The following is a 25,062-nucleotide window of genomic DNA, read 5'->3' as shown; positions in this document are numbered from 1 at the left end:
CCTCTATTTATACAGAGAGAGAGAGAGAGAGTAGTGTTACTGTACTATTAGAAGCGCAAAATTTCTTATGCTTTTTAAGTTCATAATCATTCATTAATTTTGATTAATGGTTAGAATGAGCGAGATAAGAGAAATTGAAAACAAAAATTAAAAAAAAATAAAACTTGAGAGAGAAATGAGAAAAATGAAATATTAATCCAAATCACTTATCAAAATTAATGAATAGTTACGAACTTAGGAATATAATGACTATTGTTCTTCTAATAGTACCGTAACCCTACTTTTTATATATATATATATATATATATATATATATATATATATAGAGAGAGAGAGAGAGAGAGAGAGAGAGAGAAAGAGAGAGAGAGAGTGGCTACTATGTTATCGGAAGCATGGAGCCTTCCGTGCTTCCACCTCGTTTTCGATGTTGCGANATGTAATAATATGACATTAAAATTTTAAATCAAAGATATTGATCTTGTTTTATATAGTATAAAGGATTTTCTATCAAAATTTCACGTGATTTGGATATTTTTACACCGTTAAACTTACAAACGGCTCACTACGGCCATTGAAATTTGTTGATTTTGAGCTCATTCGATCACTAGGCAAATGATATCGAAAAATAATAAAATTTATTTTCTATGTGCTCCAAATACTCTAGATCAAGTTTAACGGAGCCGATCGACGATTCGAAAGTCCCAACATCGAAAACGAGGTACAAGCACGGAAGGCTCCGTGCTTCCGATAGTATAGTAGCCTCACTATATATATATATATATATATATATAGAATTAGGCTGGAATACTATTAATAGTAAAACGCACTTTTTGCTATCAAGTTTTTAACCCTTGGATGAAAAATTGTAGAGTTAGGATGATATTAGTCGGTTAGAATTGAGTGGTCCCCCTAGGGTTGAGTGGTCCCCACTGGGTTATAGTATTTAATCCAATGATTAGAAATAATGAAAAGAGTTGATCCAAAGGTTAAAAAACTGATAGCAATAATAGAATTTTGCTACTAATAGTAGCCCAGTCCAACTCTATATATATATATATAGTCTTTAATTATGAACCCTTTTGAAACGGCTTTTTGAGCACGTCTCTTTACTATTTCAGTCGTTGAGCACGCTCTTCCTGAATCCTTTTTAATTGCTTCTCTCTATCTTGTTAGGTAGGTAGTGTTTCTTTAATTAGGAACCCTTTTGAAACGGCTTTTTGAGCACGTCTCTTTACTATTTCAGTCGTTGAGCACGCTCTTCATGAATCCTTTTTAATTGCTTCTCTCTATCTTGTTAGGTAGGTAGTGTTTGGTTATATATAAAATTATAGACAAAAGGGATTTTTTTTTTTCTTTCTTTCTAAAAGCATGTTTTATATAAAATTGTTTATGTTTATTGAAGTGTAAGTAATCTCCCGCAAAATGAAAATAGTCTTCAAAACATTCATATTTTTGGCGGAAAAGGAAATATATTCAAACCACCGTCCCCAACCCTCCACCGGGAATTTATTCCACCTGTAAAACTGTTTGTCAACATATTGCACCTGGAATCAAGCTCGTAAAAAACTAATTTTCAATTGAAAATAAAAGTCCCCATACACTTTTTAGGTGCAACCAACCACAGACTAAGCATCATAAGGCTACATGATTTTTTTTAAGAGAATAATAGTATATTATTTATTTCGTTTATTTTTTAAAAAAATAAATTTATACGAAACAGTTAACCTTCGAAGTTGAAATCTCGAGTACCAAACACCAAACTTCTTACTACTTGTTTTAGGGATGGTCGGCAAGGTTATACGACTTTTTGTGATGTACTTCGTAGTTCCGTAACAAAAACGAAATCTGAAGGCAACTTTGCTCTTTTTTTTTTTTTAAAGGATATATTAGTTTATTCGGAAGTGTAACTTTATGAATGCTTAATTTGTTATTTTATCGGAGAAATGTAACTTTATGAATGCCCAATTTGTTGTGCGTATAAGTTTGAAAAATTTGCACTTCTTTTGAAATCCATTCTTACCGTATCCTCTTAAGATTCGTTTGTTTAATTGAAGGTAATTATAAATATAGTATAATTAATAATACATACAGTTTTGTAGCTATAACTAAATTTTTTTTACAAATGAGCTTAACTAGAAACGTGAAACAATTAGAACTAGGTACCGAACTTGAAATTTCAGATATCAACTATTAAAATCTTAGTCATTTGCACTAGATATAATAAATGTATATTTATATAATAAAATAATTTTATATATAAGGTGGTGAGATTATTGTCAAATTACCAAAAAAAAAAAAAAAGAAGAAATCTTCTGCTGAAAAGGCAATTAAGGCTTATCTTTTTTAAACATTTTTTGAGGATTGCCCATAGGCCCAATGGCCCAAACGCCATAATAAACAACTTACTATAAAAACCTAAATATCTGAAGATCGATCAAACCCCCCCCGTAAATACACACATACTTGGTTTGATCACCTATTTTTAAAATACCTCTGAGGCCCTGAAGCTAAATATTATTGGACCGAAACTTAAGCTGTTAAACATAATTCTTACGCTTAACTTTTGTTAAGTTATTCTCTTCAACTGCTATAGTTAGAACTTCAATAATTTGCTTTCATTTCTAGCTATTTAGTTTATTTCTGAAACAACAAATAAAACAGATAACATGCTATCTATTTTTTCCAAAATGTCTTACTAGAATATATTGCTGGAAGTAGAAGAGATGAGATCAAATTAATAAGCCATGTTTTACTCCCAGCGCATAAGCTTGAATCTTGTTCTGACGAATATTAATGGCGAATATAGAGTTAGGTAGGATGAAATAAATGAGATGCATATCGTAAAAGTGAATTTGTTTAGCGTAGTAGCGCGGTTGTCGATTTGCTTTGATTTACATTAATGAAATGGTCTAGATATTTTTCTTAAGCGTATGAAATGAAATGACAAAAAATAAATTGTAAGGAACGAACGAGAAGTGGCTTCTTTTACAATTTTATGAAGGCTCATATGTAATCATCTAAAATTTGTCTATATCATTCCGATTGAGTGATTCGGATTTTGATATCACCTTAATAAAAAAATATAATGGCGATCAATTGTTAGCTGTTATGCGGAACTCCGTTACCCTTACAGGGGCCTGCCACATATCTTGATAATTAATATATTATAGTAAGTATATTGTTAAATATTCTTGACTATTGGTAAAGGGAATTAAACAAAATTACTCAATTGATTTAAAAATAGAGACTTGTGACACAGGGAATTAAACAAGATTACTCCGTCGCCACCACGCGGAAATTATAGAAAGAAACTAAGGTGATAACATATTCTTAAACATGCATAAAAAGAAAGTTCTTGCGCACAAAATTAAATTGTGCTAGCCTTATTAGCGAAACTAGCCATGCATGCATGCATGCATGTGAAGCTTGGACTGCGACTGGGTTTTGTCGTTTGAACCTCCGCCGCTAAGTTTTGTTCTAGATTTCAAGAATTCACCCTATATATCCTCCTCAAAGACACTACAAAAATAACATACTTCCCCTTTTCTGTTTCAATGTGCTTGGTGAGTTTTGCCGTCAATCTCGAAAATAATTCGTCGATTATGGCCTCGCCGAAGTGAGATGCAAACAGAGGTTCTAACACTGATCTCATGATCTTTGCTATGTACTCTCCACTTGCATTGTTGTCCGTGAGGGACTTATCATCTAAGTTGCCAAGAACTTCCCAATTCAAATCGAAAACACTCTCGTGCGCGACATCAAATGATCCTTCATCTCGCGTGACCATCTTCACTTCTTCCATGCAAGGCTGGTAATATGGTAGATTGAATGAGTCCACTTCACTGGCTTTTAGAATCCCCTGAAATTGAAAGGATAATTTAGATGATTTATTTAGCTAAAAGTTTGTGTTTAAATGGATTGAGAATTAATGAAACAAATCTGTGACAAACGTAGTTAGTTACCTCTAAGACCATTTCGTTGAGAGCCTTCGAAAGCAAAGTCGAAATATAGTTATTTTCTTCTTCTGCAGGATCCCAAGTTCTCCGACCGAAGAACATTAAGACCATTCGTCCTCCGGTGCATATTTCTTCTGATCGAAGCTTGAGGAACGAATAGAAGTCCCTCTGAAATTGCTCCGTATATAGTTTAGACACGAGAGGAGGGCTTGTCTTTGAGATGTAGATATTTCCTTTGTTCACTGCAGTATTTCCGTTAGTCTCAAGTCCTTGAGGAACCTACAATTGAAAAAAAAATATCATATTGATTTTTTTGATGTGGGCTTAATTAAAACTCAGGACCTTCCACTTTGTTATCATGTAAAATATATGAAACAACTGATGTACTCAAAAAATTTAAGTTATTAAAAAATGATGTTTATAGATATATTTTATAGAGTGAGATTACTATACTTCTAGACGCACGGAGCCTTCCGTGCTTCCAGGTCATTTTCGATGTTGCGACTTTTGAATCGTCGATCGGCTCTGTTAAACTTGATCTAGAGTATTTGAAGTACCTAGAAAATAAATTTTGTAATTTTTCGATATCATTTGCCTAGTGAACTAAGGGGCTCAAATTCAACGGCTGAAAATAAAAATCTTACAAAACGTAATAATATGACATTAAAATTTTAGATCAAAGATATTGATCTTGTTTTATATAGTATAAAAAATTTTCTATCAAAATTTTACGTGATTTGGATATTTCTACACCGTTAAACTTGCAAACGGCTCACCACGGCCGTTAAAATTATTGATTTTGAGTCCCTTCGATCATTAGACAAATGATATCGAAAAATCATAAAATTTATTTTCTAAGTATTTCAAATACTCTAGATCAAGTTTAACTGAGTCGATCGACGATTCGAAAGTCGCAACATCGAAAACGACCTGGAAGCACGGAAGGCTCGGTGCTTCCAGAAGCATAGTAGCCTCACTCTATTTTATATTCAATACATCTTACACCCTACTTATTCAAAATCTCTTACATATGTATTTATAAATTTTAGAATTAAGAATATTACAAGATTTACACTTATAAATAGATGCATAGGTAGTATTTTTCTGAAAAGTATGGTGAGGCAAACCTGAGAGAGCCAGTGAAGACAAAGAGATGAATAGATGAAGTGAACACTCCTTGCAGGAAACAACCTCCCATAGAACGATCCAGGGACCCCTGCAGGGTAAAAAGGTAAAAACTTCTCTCCCTTCTCCTCCTTCATCTTCTCCTTGCTCGACGCGAAGAGTCCGAAGAGGGTGTTGAAGTCGTTTCCCGGGAGGTCGTTCAACAGCAGCTGGATCTCCGGGGCCCGGCGGCTCAACCGGTCGCAGCTCTCGCCGATAGCGTCCATTATCGCCGCAAAGTACATGAATGCGTTGGGCCCCGAGGAGCAGCCCAAGTCGGCGACGACCACGTAGTTCTCCGGGAGGAGGTCGTGGTAGAGCTCCTCTACTGATTGCTTCATTATAAATATAGCATCTGGTACGGTTTTGTCCTGAATATATATACAGCACCAGAATGTGTTGTGCATGGCGGGAAAGGAATAAGGTATATATTTAAAGAGATACAAAGATATATACATGCACAAAATTCTTTAAAAAAAAAAAATGAAAGGCTCCAAGGTGAAGTGTAGAGAGAGTGGTGTTTTCACTTTGAAACACATATGGGCTCAAAAATGATCCAGCGAATGGTGAAGCAGATGCGCCGATCCAATGTTTCTAATGTAACCTTAACCTAATTATCCAACTCATATATATTTTCTGTGAAAACACATTTTTTTAAAAAAAAAACATAAGCTTCCATGCATATGTATAGTACGTACAATATTACAATGAAAGTATTGTATTCAATATTTCTCCTCATATTTTCGACTCAGTAAAATTTCGATATAAATAAATAAAATAAAAATAAATAAATCTGAGAACATAAAAAAGCACTCATAATCTTCTGAGAGAGACCTCAAGGTTGAAGACGGTAGCGTAGCTGTGGTCTCCAGTTCCTCCAAGCATGCAAAGCACTTGTTCCAACTTCATTGTTGTAGTACTACGTTAATTAATTAGGACCGAGCTACTGCTTAATTTTCTCTTCTAATGACCCTCTATATATATATAGGCCAATCTATAAACTATTCCCTTTTTTTTTTCTTTTTTTCTTTTTTTTCCATAGCTTCGTACGTACGAGATGAAATTTTTTATATAAGATCATTACGCAATCATGGTCGTCACTATCGGCGTCACTAGGTGGTCTATTTTGTAGCAATAGCATTACCTCACATGTATCTCAAACCAACCAATTTTTTTTTAGAACAAAATATAATATTTTTTTTATAAAAAAAACACGATTGAATGGATAAATCTGAGCAAGAGCAAATTTAATTAGTTAAAATTATAGATGATGTGGTACCACTGCTAGATTTTAAAATAATTTTGTCGTCTCTCCGGTAATCTAAGTAATCTATCCTATAAATCTCTTAACCATTATTATTAACCTTTATTAATCAATGTAGCAGTTCGCTAAGGTTTTAGATGGCTGGTAACACAAATTTCAAGTTAGAAGCACAATTAGTTTACATTTTTAACTTTTTTTAAGATGAGTTCGTTTCTTAAAAATGAAAGAAACAAATAGCTTGCCATATTTTCCCCAAAAAACCAAAACTAGACTTTTCAAATACACTTCGACTTGTTCTTCTCATAATATAAATTATTTGTATAAAATAAATAATAAGTTATTAAATTCAATAAAGATTTTGTTAATTTAGCTGTTCTAAATGCCTTCTTAGAAAACAAATTTTAGATTTTGGTGACTATGATCTAGTTTCAATGAAAATGCAGTTTGTAGTTAAAGTGCTTTTTTTTGAAGAGAAATATAGCGTGCTATCCATTTCGTTTATTTTTTTTTATAAATAAACATACGTAGCTGAAAATATAGAACAATTAAACTAATTCGAACTTGAAATCTCAGGTATCAACCACTAAGTTTTTTATCGCTAGCGCTAGAGACCGGTATTAAAGAAGCTGTACTAATCAGAAAAGTTTTGGGGGTCTATTAAAATGAGATATATATAATTGAAGGGATCTCCATTCTCCACACATATTTATCTGAAATTAATTTTAGGTTGGCCGCGATAAGTCTTTGCGAGTCAAACACGGCTCTACATTGAGAGGCCGTTTAGTTCAAATTTTCCAAAAATATAATATATATTATTTTATATTTGAAGATAAGTTTCCTACTAATTTATTAAGTCACTTAAATTGAAAAATAATTAAAAATATATTCTTAATAGGCTATTAATAATTTCTATCAAAAATAGAAAAGAGAATCCCTATTAAATCATATCAATTTAGTATTCCTACCACCTAGATATTTATAATGATTCTGCTAACTCACTTAAATCAAATTTTCAATTTAAATTAGCTAATAGTAATTGAAATATTTTTGTAAAAAATATAAAAATTATTGAAATATTATAAATCGTAAACTAAATAACGGATCCAATACAATTTTTAATAATTTTATTGGTATGTATAATTTTTTTTTTTTTAGAGAGATAAAAAGCACGCTACCCGCTTCGTTTATTTTATTTAGAAATAAATTTAGCTGGAAATGTAAATAAATTTAGGTATGCATATAATTTTTTTAATCTTTGATTACTTAGGAATTATATGTGGCCTAAATAGTATACATACATATAAGCTAGCACGTGTCAATTTGGTTGGGGAATGTGTACGTACGTGGGTGGCGCGTGTCAATTTGGTTGAGGTACGTGTGCGTACGTGGGTGGCCCGCGCGCGGCTGCGCTTGACTTTTTTTTAATACTTGTTATTATTGTGAATTAGAGCTCGATTATTTCTCAAAGTAAAGGTTGGCATTTATTTTAGTATTATATTTGACTATCATATATTCAAATTGATAATTAATATAATTGAATATATAATTTAAATTATTTAAATAATTTAATATTTAAAAATTTTAAATAATTTAAATTATATTTAATGATGCCGGTTATTAATTCGAATACTCTATTATCAGAATAATATGAAAATAAATGTTCCGTATACTTTAGAAGTATTCTGTACTCATTACTCATAAACTTATAACTTGTAAGCATTTCAAATATTAATTAATTTTTATTTTTATTTTTATTCGTGTCTCCTTTAGCTCAACCGATCGCTTGATAACATATACCTACATATATAACAAGGTACAGTGGAATTAATCATATATAAGAATAAGTTTTATGCGCACGTGTCACCTCTTTATTGGTTTTTATAAATGGAAATGTTAATCTCGGAATTTGAATTTAAAGAAGCACAAAAGAATGCACCACTTAAACTCCACTTCAACCGAAAGTCCACTTTCACCCAAAGTTTACTTACGTTGAAAGAAACATACCCTTAGATGATATTTACAGTTGTGGATTTCTTCTTATAAATAATATATAATAAATTAAGCTTTAGGCAAACTCAAAACTCCTGACAAAAAATCATCTATATAGTTGTAAACTAATTAGGAATGTGGCAGCAATATTTGGAAACTTGGAATGGATCACTGGATCAGTAGCAGCAGCAGCAAAGAAAATTAAAATTCAGCTTTACATAAAAATAGTTTCAAACAAATAATTATTCAATTGCCTCATTGTGCTTGCGAGAATGTTTGTTTTGCCAGATCTCCACACAAAAACCTATCATTTCATTGAACCGTGGGCGTAGCTATTCGGGAAAGATCATCAAATTAACTTGAAGATCAGATGCTGAGAGCGGTTGCAAGAACATGATCTCCGAGCACCGGTCCCAACTTCATGTACAGTGCGGCAGCACACAACCCTATCCCCCATGGTTGGAAATCTAGCGTCTGAAATAACCGAGAACAACAAGATTTGACCGGAATAAAATACCTCGACAAAAAATTATCCCGTTTGACGGAATAGTGTGAATAACTTTCGTAATCGCCGCTTATCCCTTGAACTAAACGGAGCCTTAGATTTAGATTTATAATATTTATATATTAATTTTTTGATGTATGTTTCATGATGTTACCTATCTAAATTAAAACTATTTTTTTCATAATGGACGTCCTATAGTTTTCAAAAAAATTAAAAAAAATCCAAAAAAGTAATCTAATTTAACCCTGGATTGTAATGTTATAAAATATACAATGCTTTAATTAGATATCGTTTGGTTCGGAAATAAACAAAAAGTGACTATTCCAGAGATAGGTATAAATTAAGATATAAGCGGGGATTATATCAATTCTGCGTTTGGATGATAATTGAATTATTCCTGGGAATAAAAAAAAATAGCATTTTGTTAGGTAAGATGAAAAATTTATTATAATAAATTATTTTTATTAATTTTGAGATTATAAATTATAAATTTTAAAAATTTAAATTTTAAAATTTTAAAATAAGAATAAGGGTGGGAACAATTAATAAAAATAATTTATTATAATAAATTTATAAATTTTTTAAAAATTTCTACTTAAACTTAAATTTTAATAAAAAGAATTTATTATAATATTTAAATATAATTTATTATAAATTTTATTATAATATTTAAATATAAATAATATATATTAATATAGTACAATTAATAATTTTATAATAAAAATAATATATTATAAAATATAATTTAATTTTAATTAACTTTAAAATTAAGTATTGGAATAGTACTATTCCACCAAAATTCTTACTATTTCGGAATAACCGGGAATAGTAAGATTTGACCGGAATAAAATATTCCAATAAAATATCATTCTGTTTGGCGGAATAGCGGGGATAACTTTCGTTATCCCTGCTTATCCTCCGAACCAAATGGACCTATATGTTTAGCTCTAAGCCCTTTTGAAAGGGCTTGTTGAGCAACTCTATTGACTCCTTCAGTGGGCCTACGTGCATGGTTTTGCGAGCCCCGTGCTTAAGCATATGTGAAAATTTTTCAAGTTTTTTTTTTTTTTCTCTTCTTGCTGTTTGGATCAACATTAAACTACGTATCAAAAATAGAATAAATGTTCAATACAGTTTGATACAGTTTAATAAAAAATAATTTTCAAGACATATTTTTTATTTTTATAATTAATATTATTAATTTTATATATATGTAATCCGGCTATTATACTATTGATAGTACCAAGCTATTGGTACTATCGAGTTTTCTGCCCGTTAGATCTTTCTTTTGACTATTTCCATCCGTTAGATTATACTATTCAACCAACCACCCACTCAACCCTAGAACACCATTATCATCCTAACCGCACATCATTTCACCCAATGGCCGAAAACTCGATAACAGCAAGCACTTGCTACTATCAATAGTATAGTAACATAATTCTATATATATAACCTGGTAATATTATTCATTATATTAAAAATTTTATTAATTTATATTTTACAAAGTATTAATAATATTATAATTTGTAAAAAAAGTTAATAGTTGGCGGGACGGATTCGGGGCTCCTACGGTAGGTAGATTATGAGGCAGGATGGATTATGTGATATTATGATTCAGGGCGGGAGGCGGGGCGAGATTTTGGTAGTATGAGTGGAAGGCGGGGGAACTGCCCATTTGCATCCCTAGCCTTGCCTGTTGGATAGTTGGCCCAATTAGCTTAACGCCACTTGAAACATAATTTGGCGCAATCTAGCCTCTCACCACATGGCGGGGCTCTTTGAAGCCAACAATCCCTTCAGAGCACCTGTACAAATTCACAGCATATCGGAATCGAATCCTTGGCCTCTGTTCTGATACTATTTGATGGATCATTGGCGTGAATCATTAAATCAAAAAACTCGAGCTGTTAGAAATTTAAAACTAATTCACATAGCGTCCACGGGTCTTGACTGTAACTTGGCCAATCCAACCTTACACTACATCGAACATAACTGGATCCAATTCAGTCTTTCACTATTTCGAATATGACTCGATCCAACCCGACTCCTGGTAATAGGGTAGGATGCTGGTCCCTATAAGCGAGGCGTCACAGCCACTAATACGTGACATGGAACACGACACGACTCGAACATCACAATTCGACAGATTTCAAAAAATTAGGACACGAACACGACATGAACGCCGCTAATAAAATATAATATTATTAATATAATAATATATTTTTATTATATATAAAATATTAATTTTGATAAAATATTATTATATTTCTCATACGGATGAAAATTAATAAAATTTTCATTAATAATTTATATATTTTAAGAAAAGAAATTTTCTACCTTACATAATTTATTTATATTGTCAAAAAAATTATATGTATTTATAAAAAAAAACTAAAATATTTATCATCTTACATTACATATACATAGAAAAAATAAAATAAAAACATGTATATACATATTTTTAGTTGTATTACACTATGGATCGGCATTTAACGTGCGTCAAAAAAGTGTCCATATCAGACACATGTGTCTGACACAGACGCGAGCGCGTTCGACACGGACGCATGAGACTTATGAAAATATTCGTGATACATAGCCTGTAAGTCAACATTGCCGAACTCGCAAATGTGGGCCTTGCCGAACGCAGTGAAATTTTGGGAGAGGAGAGTAGATTCTATACATGCAGGCCTCCACCTTTCGCTGGCAAGTACTTCCTTTTGGAACGCTACTGGCCACTTCTTGGAGCACCACAAAAAGTGGAAATTAGATGGGCTTAACTTTGTGTGGGCACCAAAGACCACAGAACAATAAATTGACAAGCAGATGCAGATGCAGATGTTCACAGATTTAAATTATTTGTTCCAACACAACATCCAATCTCTTCCAGCTTTAGCATCGTCAGTTTAATTAGGTTTTATTGGTTGAGGAGACATTTCATTGTTGGTTAGAGTGTTTCTTAGAGGTAATGATTTCTTCGAGGACTGAAAGATGCTCCCTTCTCTTTACCTATTATTTATTTTGCTTCTATATAGTTTATATATTGTACTTAATTATTCCGTAGTTTTTTTTTAAAAAAAACATAGAACCTAGCACTCATAGTTTTGCATTAATTTCGTCATATGTATGTGTTTTCAAGTTAGTCCGTGACATAAGGTGCCATTTTCAATTTATTATTGAGCGAAATAATAAGGGTGAATACAAAATGGAGAGTAGATGGACTAGGATGGGGAATTGTAAATAGGGCATGTATAGAGATGAACCTGGACCCACTCCTCTAACCCGCTTCATTGCCATCTATTTGTGATCCCGTAATCACGAATCTTTATTATTTTCTCCATTGTTAATTTGTCACATCTTCTGCACATGAACAATCCAACGATGCTCTCCTTGGACTCGCTATCAGAATGTTCTAACTGTAATAATTAACAATCAATTTGCCCTGACGAAGAGCTAAATTAATTAATCGTAAGAAAGTAAGGATACAATAATATTCAAACACCCCAATAGGATCGATGTACACATTAATCTGGTTCTGCTTTGTAATTAAGCAAATGCTCTTGCTTTTAAACCAACCTCCTTTTCGTTTTTGAGGATAGTGCATATATGGCTACGTCCAATTTCACTGCAATTACAAATAGATGTGAACAAACAGGGATCCTCGGGGCTCGCTTTGAGCTTTACTAAGAGCTGCGTTGGTTGCAGGTGGCTTTCCGATTTTTGGCTCTTGTAGGTGGAGTTTTTGTTTCTTTTCTGCGTGGAGACAAAATGCCTAGGGTTTCATAATTTATTGCCAATTTTGTTGCCTTCAACTAGCCTTAATTGTTTCTCCCACACTCACTATATATATATATATATTTTCTATTTTAATCTTCAATAATATATTTCAAGTTTTACTATTAAGTTCTTCCTATTTATTTTAATTAATCAAATTTTACTGTTGAAAAATGTGTAAACTCTTACAGCTATTATACCATGAGAACTATATAAAATAACTTCACCATATGGTGATTTTTTATCCCCTCTTAACACAAGATTGAAAGCTGAAGTAAATCAGTGGTGCAAAAGTGAGCCTGCTACAACACCTAGCTGGACAAAGAATCAAAGGCCAACAACTTTTTGCCAACATTAGTTGGTTTGATAATGATAACATCCAAGCCCTGCAAACTAAAATCCATCACACAAGTTGCTACAAAATAAAGAGAAACAAGCCAAAGCTCTCTTCTGTGATAGTGAACTTACCCACCCCCAGTGCTAATCGCAGCAATAATGTGAATGTGATGTAACCAAAGATCAAACCTACTCTTGCCTTTACCCTTTGGTCCCAAACATTTAATGCTTGTTTTTGTCAACAAAGTTATTAGAACATTACTCCCCACCTAATGCTTAGTTTAGCTAATAAAATTAGAAGACTAAACTAAAGCTGCTTAAAGAAGAGAAAAAGAAAAAGTTGGTTCCTTCTCATCTTGAAGAAGAAGAAGAAGAAGAAGAAGAAGATTCCCTTCGCTCTTTACCAATTGTCCTTTTCTCTTCTCACATGTCATGCATTGATAAGACGCTTCTCTTTTCCCAGCAAGAAGAACCCAATAAGTTACTGTGCCATTGATATGCAACCTCATCACTGGACCCTCTCGTACTCGTACTCTCAGAAAAATAAAAAGAAAAACCGAATTCAAGCATAAAATTTTACCCAAATTTTGTGTCACAAATTTCGTATTCTTAAATGAGTACAGGGGGGCGGGGGGGCAAGAGCATAAAGGAAAAGGTGGTTCACTATTATGAGTGGTGTGCCCACCTGTAGTTTCGAATGCTCTGCTCAATGCTTTTACAGAGCACTTAAAAAGCTACACAAGTGCGCTTCTCCTTCCCTGAATGAATAAATAAATAAATAAACAAATCATTCCACTCACCCTTTTTAGTTTTTACCCCCCGAACGCTTCATAGATTTCCAGAATCCCAACACACACGCTCCCTCCCTCCCTCTCTCTCTCTCTCTCTCTCTCTGGATATGACCATTACCATTACCATTACCACCACCACTAGTACTAGCACCAATCTCTCTCGAGAGCTCAACCTCCGTCATCGGATTCCCACATCTCTCTGCAGCAATGGCTTCTTCGACGGGTTCTGCGTCTGGGGTTCAGCGCCAGGACATCCGAGCCGCCATTGCCAAAGCCGTGGAGCTCAGGGCCCTCCACGCCGCGCTTCTCCACGGGAGCGCTTCTAGCCCCGCGCTTCTGCGGCTCCCGAACGGGGCTTCCCCCTCGCTCTCTAGGGTTCCCAACCAGTTCTCCGCCGAGGAGTACCCGGTCTTCACCCCGGTGAGCTCTTTGACTTTTTCTTTTCTTTTTTTTACATATATTTTATTTTAACCCCGCCATTCTATAATTCGCTTCTGGGTTTTGGCTTTTGGGGTCGGGGGATTGCGTTTCTCTGGTAAAGGTGGCAACTTGTTGGGGATTTCTCCGTTTTATTGCTGGGTTTTGCGATTTATGGTGGGTTTGTGGTGGAATTGTGAGGTCAATTTACCTTCCTTCCGCTTATTACTACGCAATCGTTTTTGGGAATTTTCTCTCTGTTTGTAATTTGTCAGTTTAGGACTTCTCTGTAATTATTATTTTGATAAAAAAGAAATAAAAAAGAAAAAAAAAAAAAAAAACCTTACTTCTAGGAGTAACTAAACCTGGGATTTACATTTCTGGGGCAAGTTTTCTCTCCATTGAATTTTTGGCGTTTTAGCTTCTTTTTTCATTTTCTCCTTCGTTCATTATGCAGTTGAATGTTCTAGGTTTGCTATTTGATGCTATATGTGTCGGCGCCGCGCGGCGCCCTAAATTTGTCAGGGTGCTGCATGTTTACATGCTACTTTGGGCTGATCTTATTTGTGGAGGTTCTTCATGAACTCGGCGGATCCAACATCAATCGTATTTATGTAAAATAACAGTGAGAAAAACCAAAATTGTAAGGTCCGATAGTCGTGACTAGCCCTCTCACCTTTTGCTTCTCTTGGGATTCATTCTACCTGTGTTAATATTTTCTAGGGGAGAACACTTATCGGCTAAGGTAGAAAACCCTTTTAGTTTTGCATGACTTTTAATTAATCCTGCTTTCATGCTTTACTTGGAACTTCTTGAGAAGAAACATTTTATACATTTGTACCTCGATTCAAGAAAAAATGATATCGATGGGATATTGACACGAATTGAATGGTTTAGAACTGTCGACTTGTTTTGTAGCTTTGTCCGCCAAAATTAGAAGTAAACATGCACTCTTCATTCAGCATTCTTTGCTTCTAACGGTCAGCATGCCGCTCCTCCTTGATTCATGTGATGCAAGCTTTTTTTGTTTTTCTTTCTGTTTTTATTTTTTAAGTAATGTGTAAAATAGAGTTTCAGAATCCTAAAATAGATACAGGGCTTGTTACAGATCCATGTTGATTAGAGATGCATCTGCCGAAATATAAACTAATAATCTACATTGAATTGTTCATAGTGACAAATTTTCATTCCTTTTTTTCTCTTATTTTCCTTCTGGTTCTGTTGGTATATTCGACAGAGTTATGAAGAGGAACCCTTACCTGCATTAAACTACATCCGTCCAGAGAACCACAGCTTATCGGAAATTTGGAGTGGTATTGGGTTGGAAGGAGAAGGTGGAGATGACGAATCAGTTTCCTCGGATTTCAAAAATGCAAGTAATTTTAGTGAGTCGCAGATTTGTTTTCCAAGTGAGCCCTTGTCAAACAGAACCTCATGCATAAACCACACTGTCCCCTTGCAAACTGCTCCTTCGGCTGATAGTAATAGCATCGTAAGGTCTTCTAGTAGGAGGACCAATTCAGGTGACTTTAAACCAGTCACGACATGCAATACGTGCAAGCCGGCCACAATCAGTAGGGGACCAGAGAGCGATTACAAGAACCTCAAGGACAACAATACAAAAGTGACATTTTTCCCCAATGTTCAGCCATCCACGCAGTCAAATGCAAAGCACAAGGGGCCGATCCTTTCTTGGTTGTTCCCTAAATCAAAGAAGAAACCGAAACCAAATACTTCACCAAGTGCTGCAGAGTCCGAGAACATGTCCCAGCTTTTGAAGGAATGGGGAGTTTTTTCGATTGAATCCTTAAAGAAAGAGTTGCTTGAGGCCAATGAGAATAGGGATGCTGCTCTTAGAGAGGTCACAGAGATGAAATCTTCACTGGGAGAATTAACAGACAAGCTAGTGAGCTTGGAATCGCACTGTAAAGAACTAAAGAAGGCTCTGAAACAAGCAGTTCATGCAAATAATAATAGCACCCAGCTTCCGGATAAGCCCTACATTTCGAGGAGAACAAAGTCCATAGGCGGCAGCATTGACAATTCCATGCCCGTGAGCCGTGAAGTGATGGTCGAGGGCTTCTTGCAGATAGTCTCAGAAGCTAGGCTTTCCGTGAAGCACCTTTGCAAAGCACTTATCCACCAGATCGAAGAAGCCGACTGCGATCTGCTAGAGAAGCTAAATTTGCTTATCCATCCACATCAGATTACGCCGAGCAACAAGTACTCGAAGGGCGTATTGTATCATTTGGAAGCTCTCATAAACCAATCTCTCTATCAGGACTTTGAAAACTGCACTTTCCAGACAAATGGCTCCCCAAAATTTTTGGACCCCAAGAAAGATCGCCAAGAGAAATTCTCGGCTTTCGTCGCACTTAGGAATTTGAGTTGGAATGAAGTATTACAAAAGGGGACAAAGTTTTACAGTGAGGACTTCAGTAGGTTCTGTGATCAAAAGATGAATTGCATTGTTTCCGCTCTAAATTGGTGTCGGCCTTGGCCGGAGCAGCTTCTCCAGTGCTTCTTTGTAGCGGCTAAATGTATTTGGTTGCTCCATTTGCTGGCCTTTTCATTCAACCCGCCCTTGGTGATATTGCGGGTTGACGAGGATCGACAATTCGACCCTATCTATATGGAGAACATTCTCTTAGATAGTAGGGACAGAGCGCGGGCCCCCGATCAAGTAAAGATCATGGTAATGCCCGGATTTTATGTCCATGATAGGGTGCTTAGATGCAGGGTTCTCTGCAGGTACCATTCCATGGCTTAGTAACTCGCATCCATTGACTTCATCACCACCACATCTAGCGGCCTCTAATCTGTGTTTGATCCCCATGCTGTAATTTTTTCCCCCCTTGTTTCTTTTTCTATTGGGTATAGTTGTGAGGGAAAAAGAATTTAACATTTGTGCTGTTCTTTCGTATGTTCAGAAACTGGAAAGTGTGGTACTTCAGCTGACTAGCATTTGTAACCAATTGGAGTGTTATAGTCTTGTAGAGTGAGGACAATATGGTAAATGATACAGAATACCTTGTTGCTCTTCGTGTGCCAAAGTTGTAACATATCATCGGCTAGAGGAGGCTCTTGTACAATTTACAGGCTTGTTTGTCTAATTAGTTATCCTTTCATAGTTGCTTCCTTGTTTGATTTGGATATTGTTCATGTGTGTCAGGGTGTTAGTCTGAGCCGTGTTATGGGTACTGAGATCATATAGTGCAGATACTCTGTCGGAACGGCATGGTATGGTCAGCGCGGCGGCGTTCAATCTTGGGATGAAGCATTAGAAGATTTGATAGCGAAATTTTGATAAGAAATTTGTTGATAAGTTTCTGTAATGTCCTGATACTGCATTCTCCCTCAACTCGTCAGGTAGAAAATCTGAAGTTTCCTGGAATAGCACATGGGCTTTTTTTCACTTTTGCTTAATTTCGGTAACAGAGCATTGGTAAAGAGAATAATATGGTATTCACATATAATAATAGCTCATCACTAGTTCTGTAACTCGGCTAACTAGGTCATTCCAGCACCTGCATAAGACATTCAATTTACAATTAATTCACTTTAGTGATGATATATGTGTATGTCCTGTAAACATAAAAAACAAGGAGTAATTAAATTAAGCTAGGTATTAAAAACAGAAGCTCGCTTTAACACACATGTACATTGAAAATGTACAACTACAGAAAAGTCCCTGTTCCTTTAGACCCAGCTACTATTTGGCGGGGAGTTATCATGAAATCTGAAGGACACGTTCCCTGCGGTGTCTAACAACTCTAGCTGAGACTCGGCAGCAGCAGGTGTGGGGACTAAGCTCAGTGGCAGCTCTGACAGCGGCGGCTGCACCGACAGGGCACGTGCCACCACCCTGCTGACGACGGGCTTTTCCCACGCTGCGGTGTCTAACAACCCTAGCTGAGACTCGGCAGCAGCAGGTGTGGGGACTAAGCTCAGTGGTAGCTCCGACGGCGGCGGCTGCACCGACAGGGCCCGTGCCACCACCCTGCTGACGACGGGCTTTTCCCACGCGAGCAGGTGGAGGAGGATGGGGCACAGGGCGTGGCGGTGCAATGAGAGCTTCTGGCTGAGGGAGATGGTGTCGAAGCAGCGGACGGCTCCCGACGACGATACCATCCAGGGGAGCACCTTCTCGCCAGACACCCGCGAAATCACGAGGAGCTTCGACGCGCGCCTCGCTTCGTTGTAGCGATCTCTGAGCCCCGATCGCATTGAGGGGACCTCGCCGCCGTCTTGGCCGTCATCATCGGTCACAGAAGATATGTAGATAAAACCCTGTGAAGAAAACACAGAAAAGAAAAAACAGAATGGTTCGAGCTTCGTTCCCGATGATAAGATTTAAGCATCACTAATCACTACGGGGTTATCAATCAGTAGATGGCAGGTAGGTAGTGTTTGAAAGTTGATATATTGTCGGCCACAAGTGTAGCAACTTAATCAGTCTCTAAAGTTTGATTTCAATCCAAGACAAACTAGCTAGATAGAACTAGGGGGACGGACCTCTTCGGTGCGGCCGATGGCGAAGCCCAGCTTTGTGTCGCCGCTCCGAAGCCTAATCTCCACCGCCAGTTCTCCGGCGGCAGGGGCGTACCAGAGCCGAACGGCCTTCACGACTCCGATGTCGACGCCGTGGTAGTCCTCGAAGCCGTACAGGCTGGCATTCGCGAGGTTGGAGAGGTCGGCCAACGATCCCGAGTTTACCGTCGCGGAGGCCGTCTCCCCTGATATCTGCACAAGTAGATCATGCATGCAGGGGGGGGCGGAAGGTCAACGTATAAGCATCCGATTTGTGGATATAATGCGAATTATAGAACTAGGACATACACATGTATTAGTTCGTAGGAACCTACCTTGGTCAGGAGGGCTTCGGTTTGGACGTTGGTGAAGACGATGGGGACGCCGGAGGCCTGGGCAGAGCGGAGCCAGGCGTCGGCGCGGGCGAGGGTGTCGTCGAGGGAGCTGTAGCGCGAGGCGGCGGGGTCGAGCGCCCGGGGGAGGATGAGCGCCGAGAGGAACCTGCTGGAGCTCGGCCGCGCCGCCGTCTGCAGCGCCTCCCTCATCTTCCTCTCCCACGGGTACGCCACGTACCCGTCCTGCAGCTGCGCCCGGCTCAGCGCGCACGCCACCTGCGAGCTCCTCGACCCTTCACGTAAACGAATAAACACACAGAAAAGACAATGCTTGATGATGTGATCCTCCAATTGTGGTTTCAGTGTACAATGTATTTACTTAGCATCATTTTCACCTTTTATTGTCAAAAATATAATCTAAAAGGACTAAAAATGCGTTCCAGAGGGTGTCACGCTTTTTTTTTTTTCTTTTTTTTAGAAATAAATAACACGCTACCTAATTCGTTTATTTTATTTATTTAAAAATAAACTTAGCTGAAAATATGAATTAATTAGAATTCGAACTTGAAATCTCGGATATCAAGTACAAAGTTCTTTGCCACTTATTCTAGGAACGGTCGGTCAGAGGGTGTCACACTTAAAACAAGAATACATATGTTTCATGAGGGCTCGTGAAGTCAACTGATCAGTAAGTCAACCGAGTGGAGGCTCCGCGGAGTGAACAAACAAAGTCGCTGCGGCAATTGGTCAAGGCAAATTAAACTAAACTGTTCGCCGGTGTATAGATGCTTGGAGCACTGGGCAAACCGAAAAGGATATGAAATTAAGAAGCATAACTAATCCACACTACAGCAATAGACAATGGATATTTATTTACTTCATTGTTTGTGATCTACTCAAAAGACATGTTCATCCACTATAGCAAGCAACAGTCCAAGAATTATCGCACATATTGATGTATTATATATCGCACGTTATTAGATCTACTCGTCATGTAATAATAAGAGCTACATATATAATTGCACTTTCCCTTCTTACTGAAAATTATTGGGGTAATTAAATTGTTTGTCTTCTGTCAGTAATTAATTTAGAAGTGATAAAAATGACTTTAGGCCTCAACAAATTATTGATGATAATTTGATTTTTCCCTCTTTTTTTTTTGACGGTTGAGTTATGTTGCAAGTTAGCTAATGATGACAGGAATAAAAAAGGAAAAAAAAATCACCCACAATAATTTTTTTTAATAAAATTCTAAAGAAAAGGACAATAAATGTCCAATGGAGGCTTTTTAGAGTTTGACAAAATAATTATTTATCTGAGAAGCAATATAAAAAAGCATTTCAATCTTATTAATCTAAAAGCGTGTGTAAATACTGCATCCAAAAGCATTTCAATATAAAAAAGCATTTCTATCAATAGCATTTCAATATAAAAAAGCATTTCTATCAATACTGCATCCAAAAGCGTGTGTAAATATTACTGTATTAATCTAAAGATCAATATTATCACACTAGTCTTATCATAATCTTATTTTTCAAAAATAAAAATTCAAAAGAATTATTGCAATGTAAAATATACACTTTACCTTTGAATTTATAAACAGTATTTTCCGAAGAAAAATGTTTCTAAACTTGTGATATGCTAAGTCAAAATTACAAGGTTTAAATACTGATATCTTCTTAGCCCTAAACTTAATTATAGCCATAAAATATATTAATTCATTAAATTTTTAAAATTTTATAAATATAATATGTATTGTAAGGTTTAAAGTGCTGTCCCGTACCGTATGGCAGAGGGCGGCACGTACTATGCCCCCATCTTGGGAGGCATGGTACACGGGTGGGTCCCCACTTCCCATTGTGTCGTGGCACCCACCTAGAAATCTCACGACCGTGCTAGCATTTTTTTTTTTTCCTTTTTTGCCTTTTTTTTTTTTTTTTTTTTTTTTTTNTATTAGATAAAAAATTATAATTTAATTTTTGTTTATCAATACACGATCAAATTTTCAATTTACATATCTGATCCATACCATAAGAAACCTATGACTCAAGCCCTTCCCTTATACCACAGACATTTATTTTTTCTTCACAAACTATTTTTTCAAAATTTATTACACCGCTTAACTTTTGACGAATTAAGAGAACAAAATTAAAGTCAATAAATAAATTTTGCGGCACATTAAATATTAAATTTTATTTTTGCGCTAAAAAAATTAAAAATACTGATAAAATTAAAAACTAAATTAAATTAATTGATATTTAAATTTATTTAATTTATCTATTATATAATTTATTGCTTATTTTTTTTGATAAATCTAATAATTTTTAAAAAATTAATAAATATTTTTTTAAATATATTTTTTTTATTTTATAAAAGAAAGACTATAATATAATCAAAAGGAAGAAAGGAAAATATTTTTACATTTTAAAAATTCTAACATATAAAAATTTTTATTTTGCATTAGGTATATTTATACTTTTCATACAAAAAAGTCTACAAGAATATTAATTGATAAATATAATAAACTATATATAACAAATATTTATAATTATTTGATTAAATTTTTTAAAATAATATTATAAGAACTTATTGAAACAAAAAAAAAAAAATTGAAATAAATCTGTGACAAAGCGTGCTAGTAAAAAATCATGTGTATTTATCAGCACGCAAGCGTATCATGTGTTGACACGAAAGCCTGCCGATGCCGTATCGTATAAGGCAAACAGTAGTATGTCCCCGTACCACTGCACTTTAAATCTTGATGCATTAATTGTCACCAAGCTACAACATATTTTGTTTGTTTTGTCAATCACATAAAGCCAATTTTGCACTACATTTCGACAAAAAAAAGCTATCAGAAAAGGAGTGATGGAATCTGAGCTATTCATTGTCGGCCAGCCAATATCAGAAAAGGAGGCTAGGATGTACCAAATTGTTCACACAGGTATTCACACCATTGGGTAAGAAACTTATAGGATATAGCAATTAATGCATTTCTATCATCTAAATCTAAAATAAACATTAAGGTCCATTATCTAAGAATGTATCTTACTAATTAACAAGGTGATTCATTACTCATTGTCTATAGAATGAAGAGCTAGTACGTATAAAAATGAATTAGTGACGTACACCCGGCCACTTGGATCGCATCTTATTTTATCTGACTCCACTTGTCTTCTATTGATAAGTAATTTCAAATTCATAATAACATTTTGGAGAAAATTATTATTGATGTAAAAATACCACAATAGTATATATATAGAGAGAGAGATGGAGAGAGAGAATATGATTATAATACTATCGATACCATTAAATATTTGATGCTATAGAAAATTACTATTATTCTCATAAATAGCATATTTCTTCGTGTAAATATCGAAAATCTTTAGATGATATATACCCTGCAAGGCGATGCAGTCGGTCTCGGAGCGGTCGGCGAAGCGGACGGCGTAGTTGGGGTCGTGGATGGAGCGGAGGACGTAGCGGCGCTTGGCGGCGGGGTCGTGGGGGACGATGCAGGCCTGCAGCTCGGCGCAGACGGATGCGGCTCGAAGGCCGCGGGCGGACGCGCAGTCGCATGGAGGTGTGCGGCCGCGCTTGAGGCGCCGTGACAGCAGCTTCTGCACCCGGCGTCCCGCCCTTGAACGGCAGCCCGCACGCCGCGCGCAGCCCGATCTTGATCTCCTCACAGCGATCCCCGTGACCGCAGCATTCCTCCCCCCCGGCCCCATCCTCCGCTTCGACCCTCCCCCACGCACTCTATTCGCCACCACCTTCCCCTTCCACACGAATGCGCCGCCTCCATTAATTCGCGCACCGACACTATCTATTCTCCAATGATGATTTGTGATGCTAGACGACGACGACGACGACGACGACGACAAAGAGAGAGGAAAGTGTGTGTGTGCTGTGCGCGCGCGCGCCGTTGTGCGAGAGAAGCATATGAGAGAGAGAGAGAGAGGCGAACGTTGAGACCCTAACCTTAACCCTACTCTGAGTCTCTGACTCTAATTCTAATAAAGGCCCCCCAACGAAGAAGATGAAGAGGAGAGGAAGGATTAATAGGTTTTAATTAATAATTCAATCATATATACTCCTAGCCAATAGGAATTCGTCAAAGGTGAATTTTTAAAAAAAATAAATAAAAGATGATAAAAAAAGAAAAAGAGAAGGTGGGTCCCTTCCGCGGAAGGGTACGCCCAATTACGCACCGGGGGAATCAGGAGGAGCTCAGGCTCGGCGTATCTGGACCGTCGATCTCTTCTCTTCTCGAGGGCGGAGACCTTTGGAGGAGTCCGCTGCTTGGTTGGGGGAGAGTAATAGCTAATCCGGTGATTCAGTATGGACCGTCGGATCGGAGGACATAATAACAGTAGAACGCGGTTCGGAGAGTGGAGACCCGAGTATTTTGGTGGAGACGCCACGGGGGAACGGGGACGGGGGAATGTACCCCCACACTGCGACTGCGAGTACTCTGCGGGGCGCTTTTTAGCCGTAGGATCCGATCCCCCACTTGCATGATCTTGACATATTTTATTGGAACTACTATAAAATTTCTAGATGTAACGTTTTGCACTTGAACGAATGATTTGTGCAACATGTGTGTGTGTGTGTACTGTATAGTCAACAGTCGGGGTTTTTAAAATGCGAAAAAAAAGGGGAACAGCGGAAGTAGAAAACGGGGGTTGGGAGTCAACAACGCCAGACCGTCCCGTAACGGAGAGACCCAGCCCCAGGGACCAATGACGTTCGATGCCCCACCTCCCGAGTGGTGGGGCCCACTCGGACGAGATTATGCACAGAGAGAGACGGACGTGGCAAATTCCTATTCGAGGAAAAGCTTTTGCATATTGCGAGCGATGGAAATAAAAATGGAGGGTACAGCAAGCTATTTGCAGCAGTCCATTTACAGGGGAGTGAGAACGAAATTCAGATTCCCGATCCCCTATTGATGTGTCAGAAAATTCTTATGACGGCTTATACTGTATATATAAATCTATCAAAAATACCTACATTAAGCATGTATTATGTGCATAAGCATGTAAACATCCTGTAAGCGGTAAATATAGTGTTCTTTGAACTGTTCAAGTAATCAGTGCATAGCAAGCACAATAAAGAATATCCTAAACAATCCTTTGAACAACATAACGATGTATTAAAGTGCCAACGTAGCCAAACCGTTAGCAATCATAAAATAATCATATAAGGATACTTTCAAAGGCTCTCTAAATGGCTGTTGACGCATTACCATGCACGTTGTGCCATAATAATGCATTTGATTTGTATAGTACAACAGTAGATCGATAGCCGTAGAAGAGACAAACAAGTGGTATATATGCAGAGAGTATAAAAGCGAATGACACCTTGTGATCATTTGTTTTTTTCTTGAAATTAGAAGAATCCTTTATTGGATACGCATTGGAGGATCCAAAGACACAGCCTCCAAAATTGATTGATTAATTGATTAATTAATTAAAAGCCAACTGCAATGCTGCAACAGGTGATTAGTCAACACACCTTTCATGTTGCTAGCCATAATTCTAAAAGAGATGTGGTAGTAATACAATACAAAGGAAAGTTTCTCGATGAAAGAACAAAAGTCAGAAACTTTTGGAACCAAAAAAAAAAAAGGAAAAGAAAAGAACACCTGCAAACAGCTGAGTAGCTGACAAGGGAGCATCTAAGCAGCTAAATGACTTCTTTATACAATTGCTACAGCTATCTACTTATTTAGTGCAACTGTGAAATAATACTAAAAATATAATTAAGGGTAATGCCACTTGATCAAAGGGACCTCCGAATTCAGAACCTATCCCCAGTTGTCAAGATGTTACTCACAGGTGCAAAAGAATATCATCATGCAGCTACCCAGTGTTTCGTGCACCACATCAACTTAAAAAAAAGTCAAAATTACTTTGTAAGAACTAATAAACATGTAAAGTTTCAATGCACTAAGCAGGCAAAAAAAAAGAAAAAAGTCCGCTTCAGCTCCAAAACTATG

General features: G+C 36.6%; 3 protein-coding genes across 5 annotated transcripts; 1 reads left to right on the top strand and 2 right to left on the bottom strand.

Annotated features, from left to right (window-relative positions):
* LOC109706650 (anthranilate O-methyltransferase 3-like) lies at positions 3,264 to 6,074 on the bottom strand. The gene is made up of 4 exons (XM_020227595.1): positions 5,955 to 6,074; positions 5,084 to 5,491; positions 3,963 to 4,235; positions 3,264 to 3,859 (listed from the first exon to the last, which is right to left on the bottom strand). Exons 1-4 carry the CDS (start codon positions 6,027 to 6,029, stop codon positions 3,485 to 3,487), a joined length of 1,131 nt encoding a protein of 376 aa, XP_020083184.1. The 5' UTR covers positions 6,030 to 6,074; the 3' UTR covers positions 3,264 to 3,484.
* LOC109703734 (IRK-interacting protein) lies at positions 13,624 to 17,349 on the top strand. Of its 3 annotated transcripts, none has more exons than XR_002214002.1 (3): positions 13,624 to 14,199; positions 15,434 to 17,035; positions 17,127 to 17,349. XR_002214002.1 is itself a non-coding variant. In XM_020224470.1 (3 exons), the coding sequence occupies exons 2-3, from the start codon at positions 14,371 to 14,373 to the stop codon at positions 16,964 to 16,966; spliced, it is 1,560 nt and encodes a 519-aa protein (XP_020080059.1). In that variant the 5' UTR covers positions 14,066 to 14,199; positions 14,321 to 14,370; the 3' UTR covers positions 16,967 to 17,345. The 3 variants fall into 3 exon arrangements, 2 of the variants coding, with proteins under 2 accessions (XP_020080049.1, XP_020080059.1); XM_020224470.1 differs by adding an exon at positions 14,321 to 14,397 and having other exon boundaries at positions 14,066 to 14,199; positions 15,434 to 17,345; XM_020224460.1 differs by having other exon boundaries at positions 15,434 to 17,345.
* LOC109728272 lies at positions 17,785 to 22,792 on the bottom strand. Its single transcript, XM_020258645.1, has 4 exons — positions 22,462 to 22,792; positions 19,062 to 19,354; positions 18,712 to 18,939; positions 17,785 to 18,486 (listed from the first exon to the last, which is right to left on the bottom strand). Exons 1-4 carry the CDS (start codon positions 22,790 to 22,792, stop codon positions 17,896 to 17,898), a joined length of 1,443 nt encoding a protein of 480 aa, XP_020114234.1. The 3' UTR covers positions 17,785 to 17,895.

The sequence above is a fragment of the Ananas comosus genome, linkage group 2 (assembly GCF_001540865.1).
Source record: "Ananas comosus cultivar F153 linkage group 2, ASM154086v1, whole genome shotgun sequence".
NCBI lineage: Eukaryota > Viridiplantae > Streptophyta > Magnoliopsida > Poales > Bromeliaceae > Ananas > Ananas comosus.
Note: the sequence above shows the minus strand (reverse complement) of the source record. Positions and strands in the feature narration are given on the sequence as shown.

What these genes read in the sequence shown, in the direction of transcription:
- LOC109728272 (XM_020258645.1), bottom strand. Translation starts at nt 22,792, where the DNA reads ATGGGGCCGGGGGGGAGGAATGCTGCGGTCACGGGGATCGCTGTGAGG. An exon ending in CGACTGCATCGCCTTGCAGG is followed by an intron (nt 19,355 to 22,461) that starts GTATATATCATC and finishes GTTTACGTGAAG; the next exon opens with GGTCGAGGAGCTCGCAGGTG. An exon ending in CCATCGGCCGCACCGAAGAG is followed by an intron (nt 18,487 to 18,711) that starts GTCCGTCCCCCT and finishes TTTTCTTCACAG; the next exon opens with GGTTTTATCTACATATCTTC.
- LOC109706650 (XM_020227595.1), bottom strand. Translation starts at nt 6,029, where the DNA reads ATGAAGTTGGAACAAGTGCTTTGCATGCTTGGAGGAACTGGAGACCAC. An exon ending in CTACCGTCTTCAACCTTGAG is followed by an intron (nt 5,492 to 5,954) that starts GTCTCTCTCAGA and finishes ATATATATTCAG; the next exon opens with GACAAAACCGTACCAGATGC. An exon ending in TCAACGAAATGGTCTTAGAG is followed by an intron (nt 3,860 to 3,962) that starts GTAACTAACTAC and finishes TTTCAATTTCAG; the next exon opens with GGGATTCTAAAAGCCAGTGA.
- LOC109703734 (XM_020224460.1), top strand. Translation starts at nt 13,987, where the DNA reads ATGGCTTCTTCGACGGGTTCTGCGTCTGGGGTTCAGCGCCAGGACATC. An exon ending in AGTACCCGGTCTTCACCCCG is followed by an intron (nt 14,200 to 15,433) that starts GTGAGCTCTTTG and finishes TATATTCGACAG; the next exon opens with AGTTATGAAGAGGAACCCTT.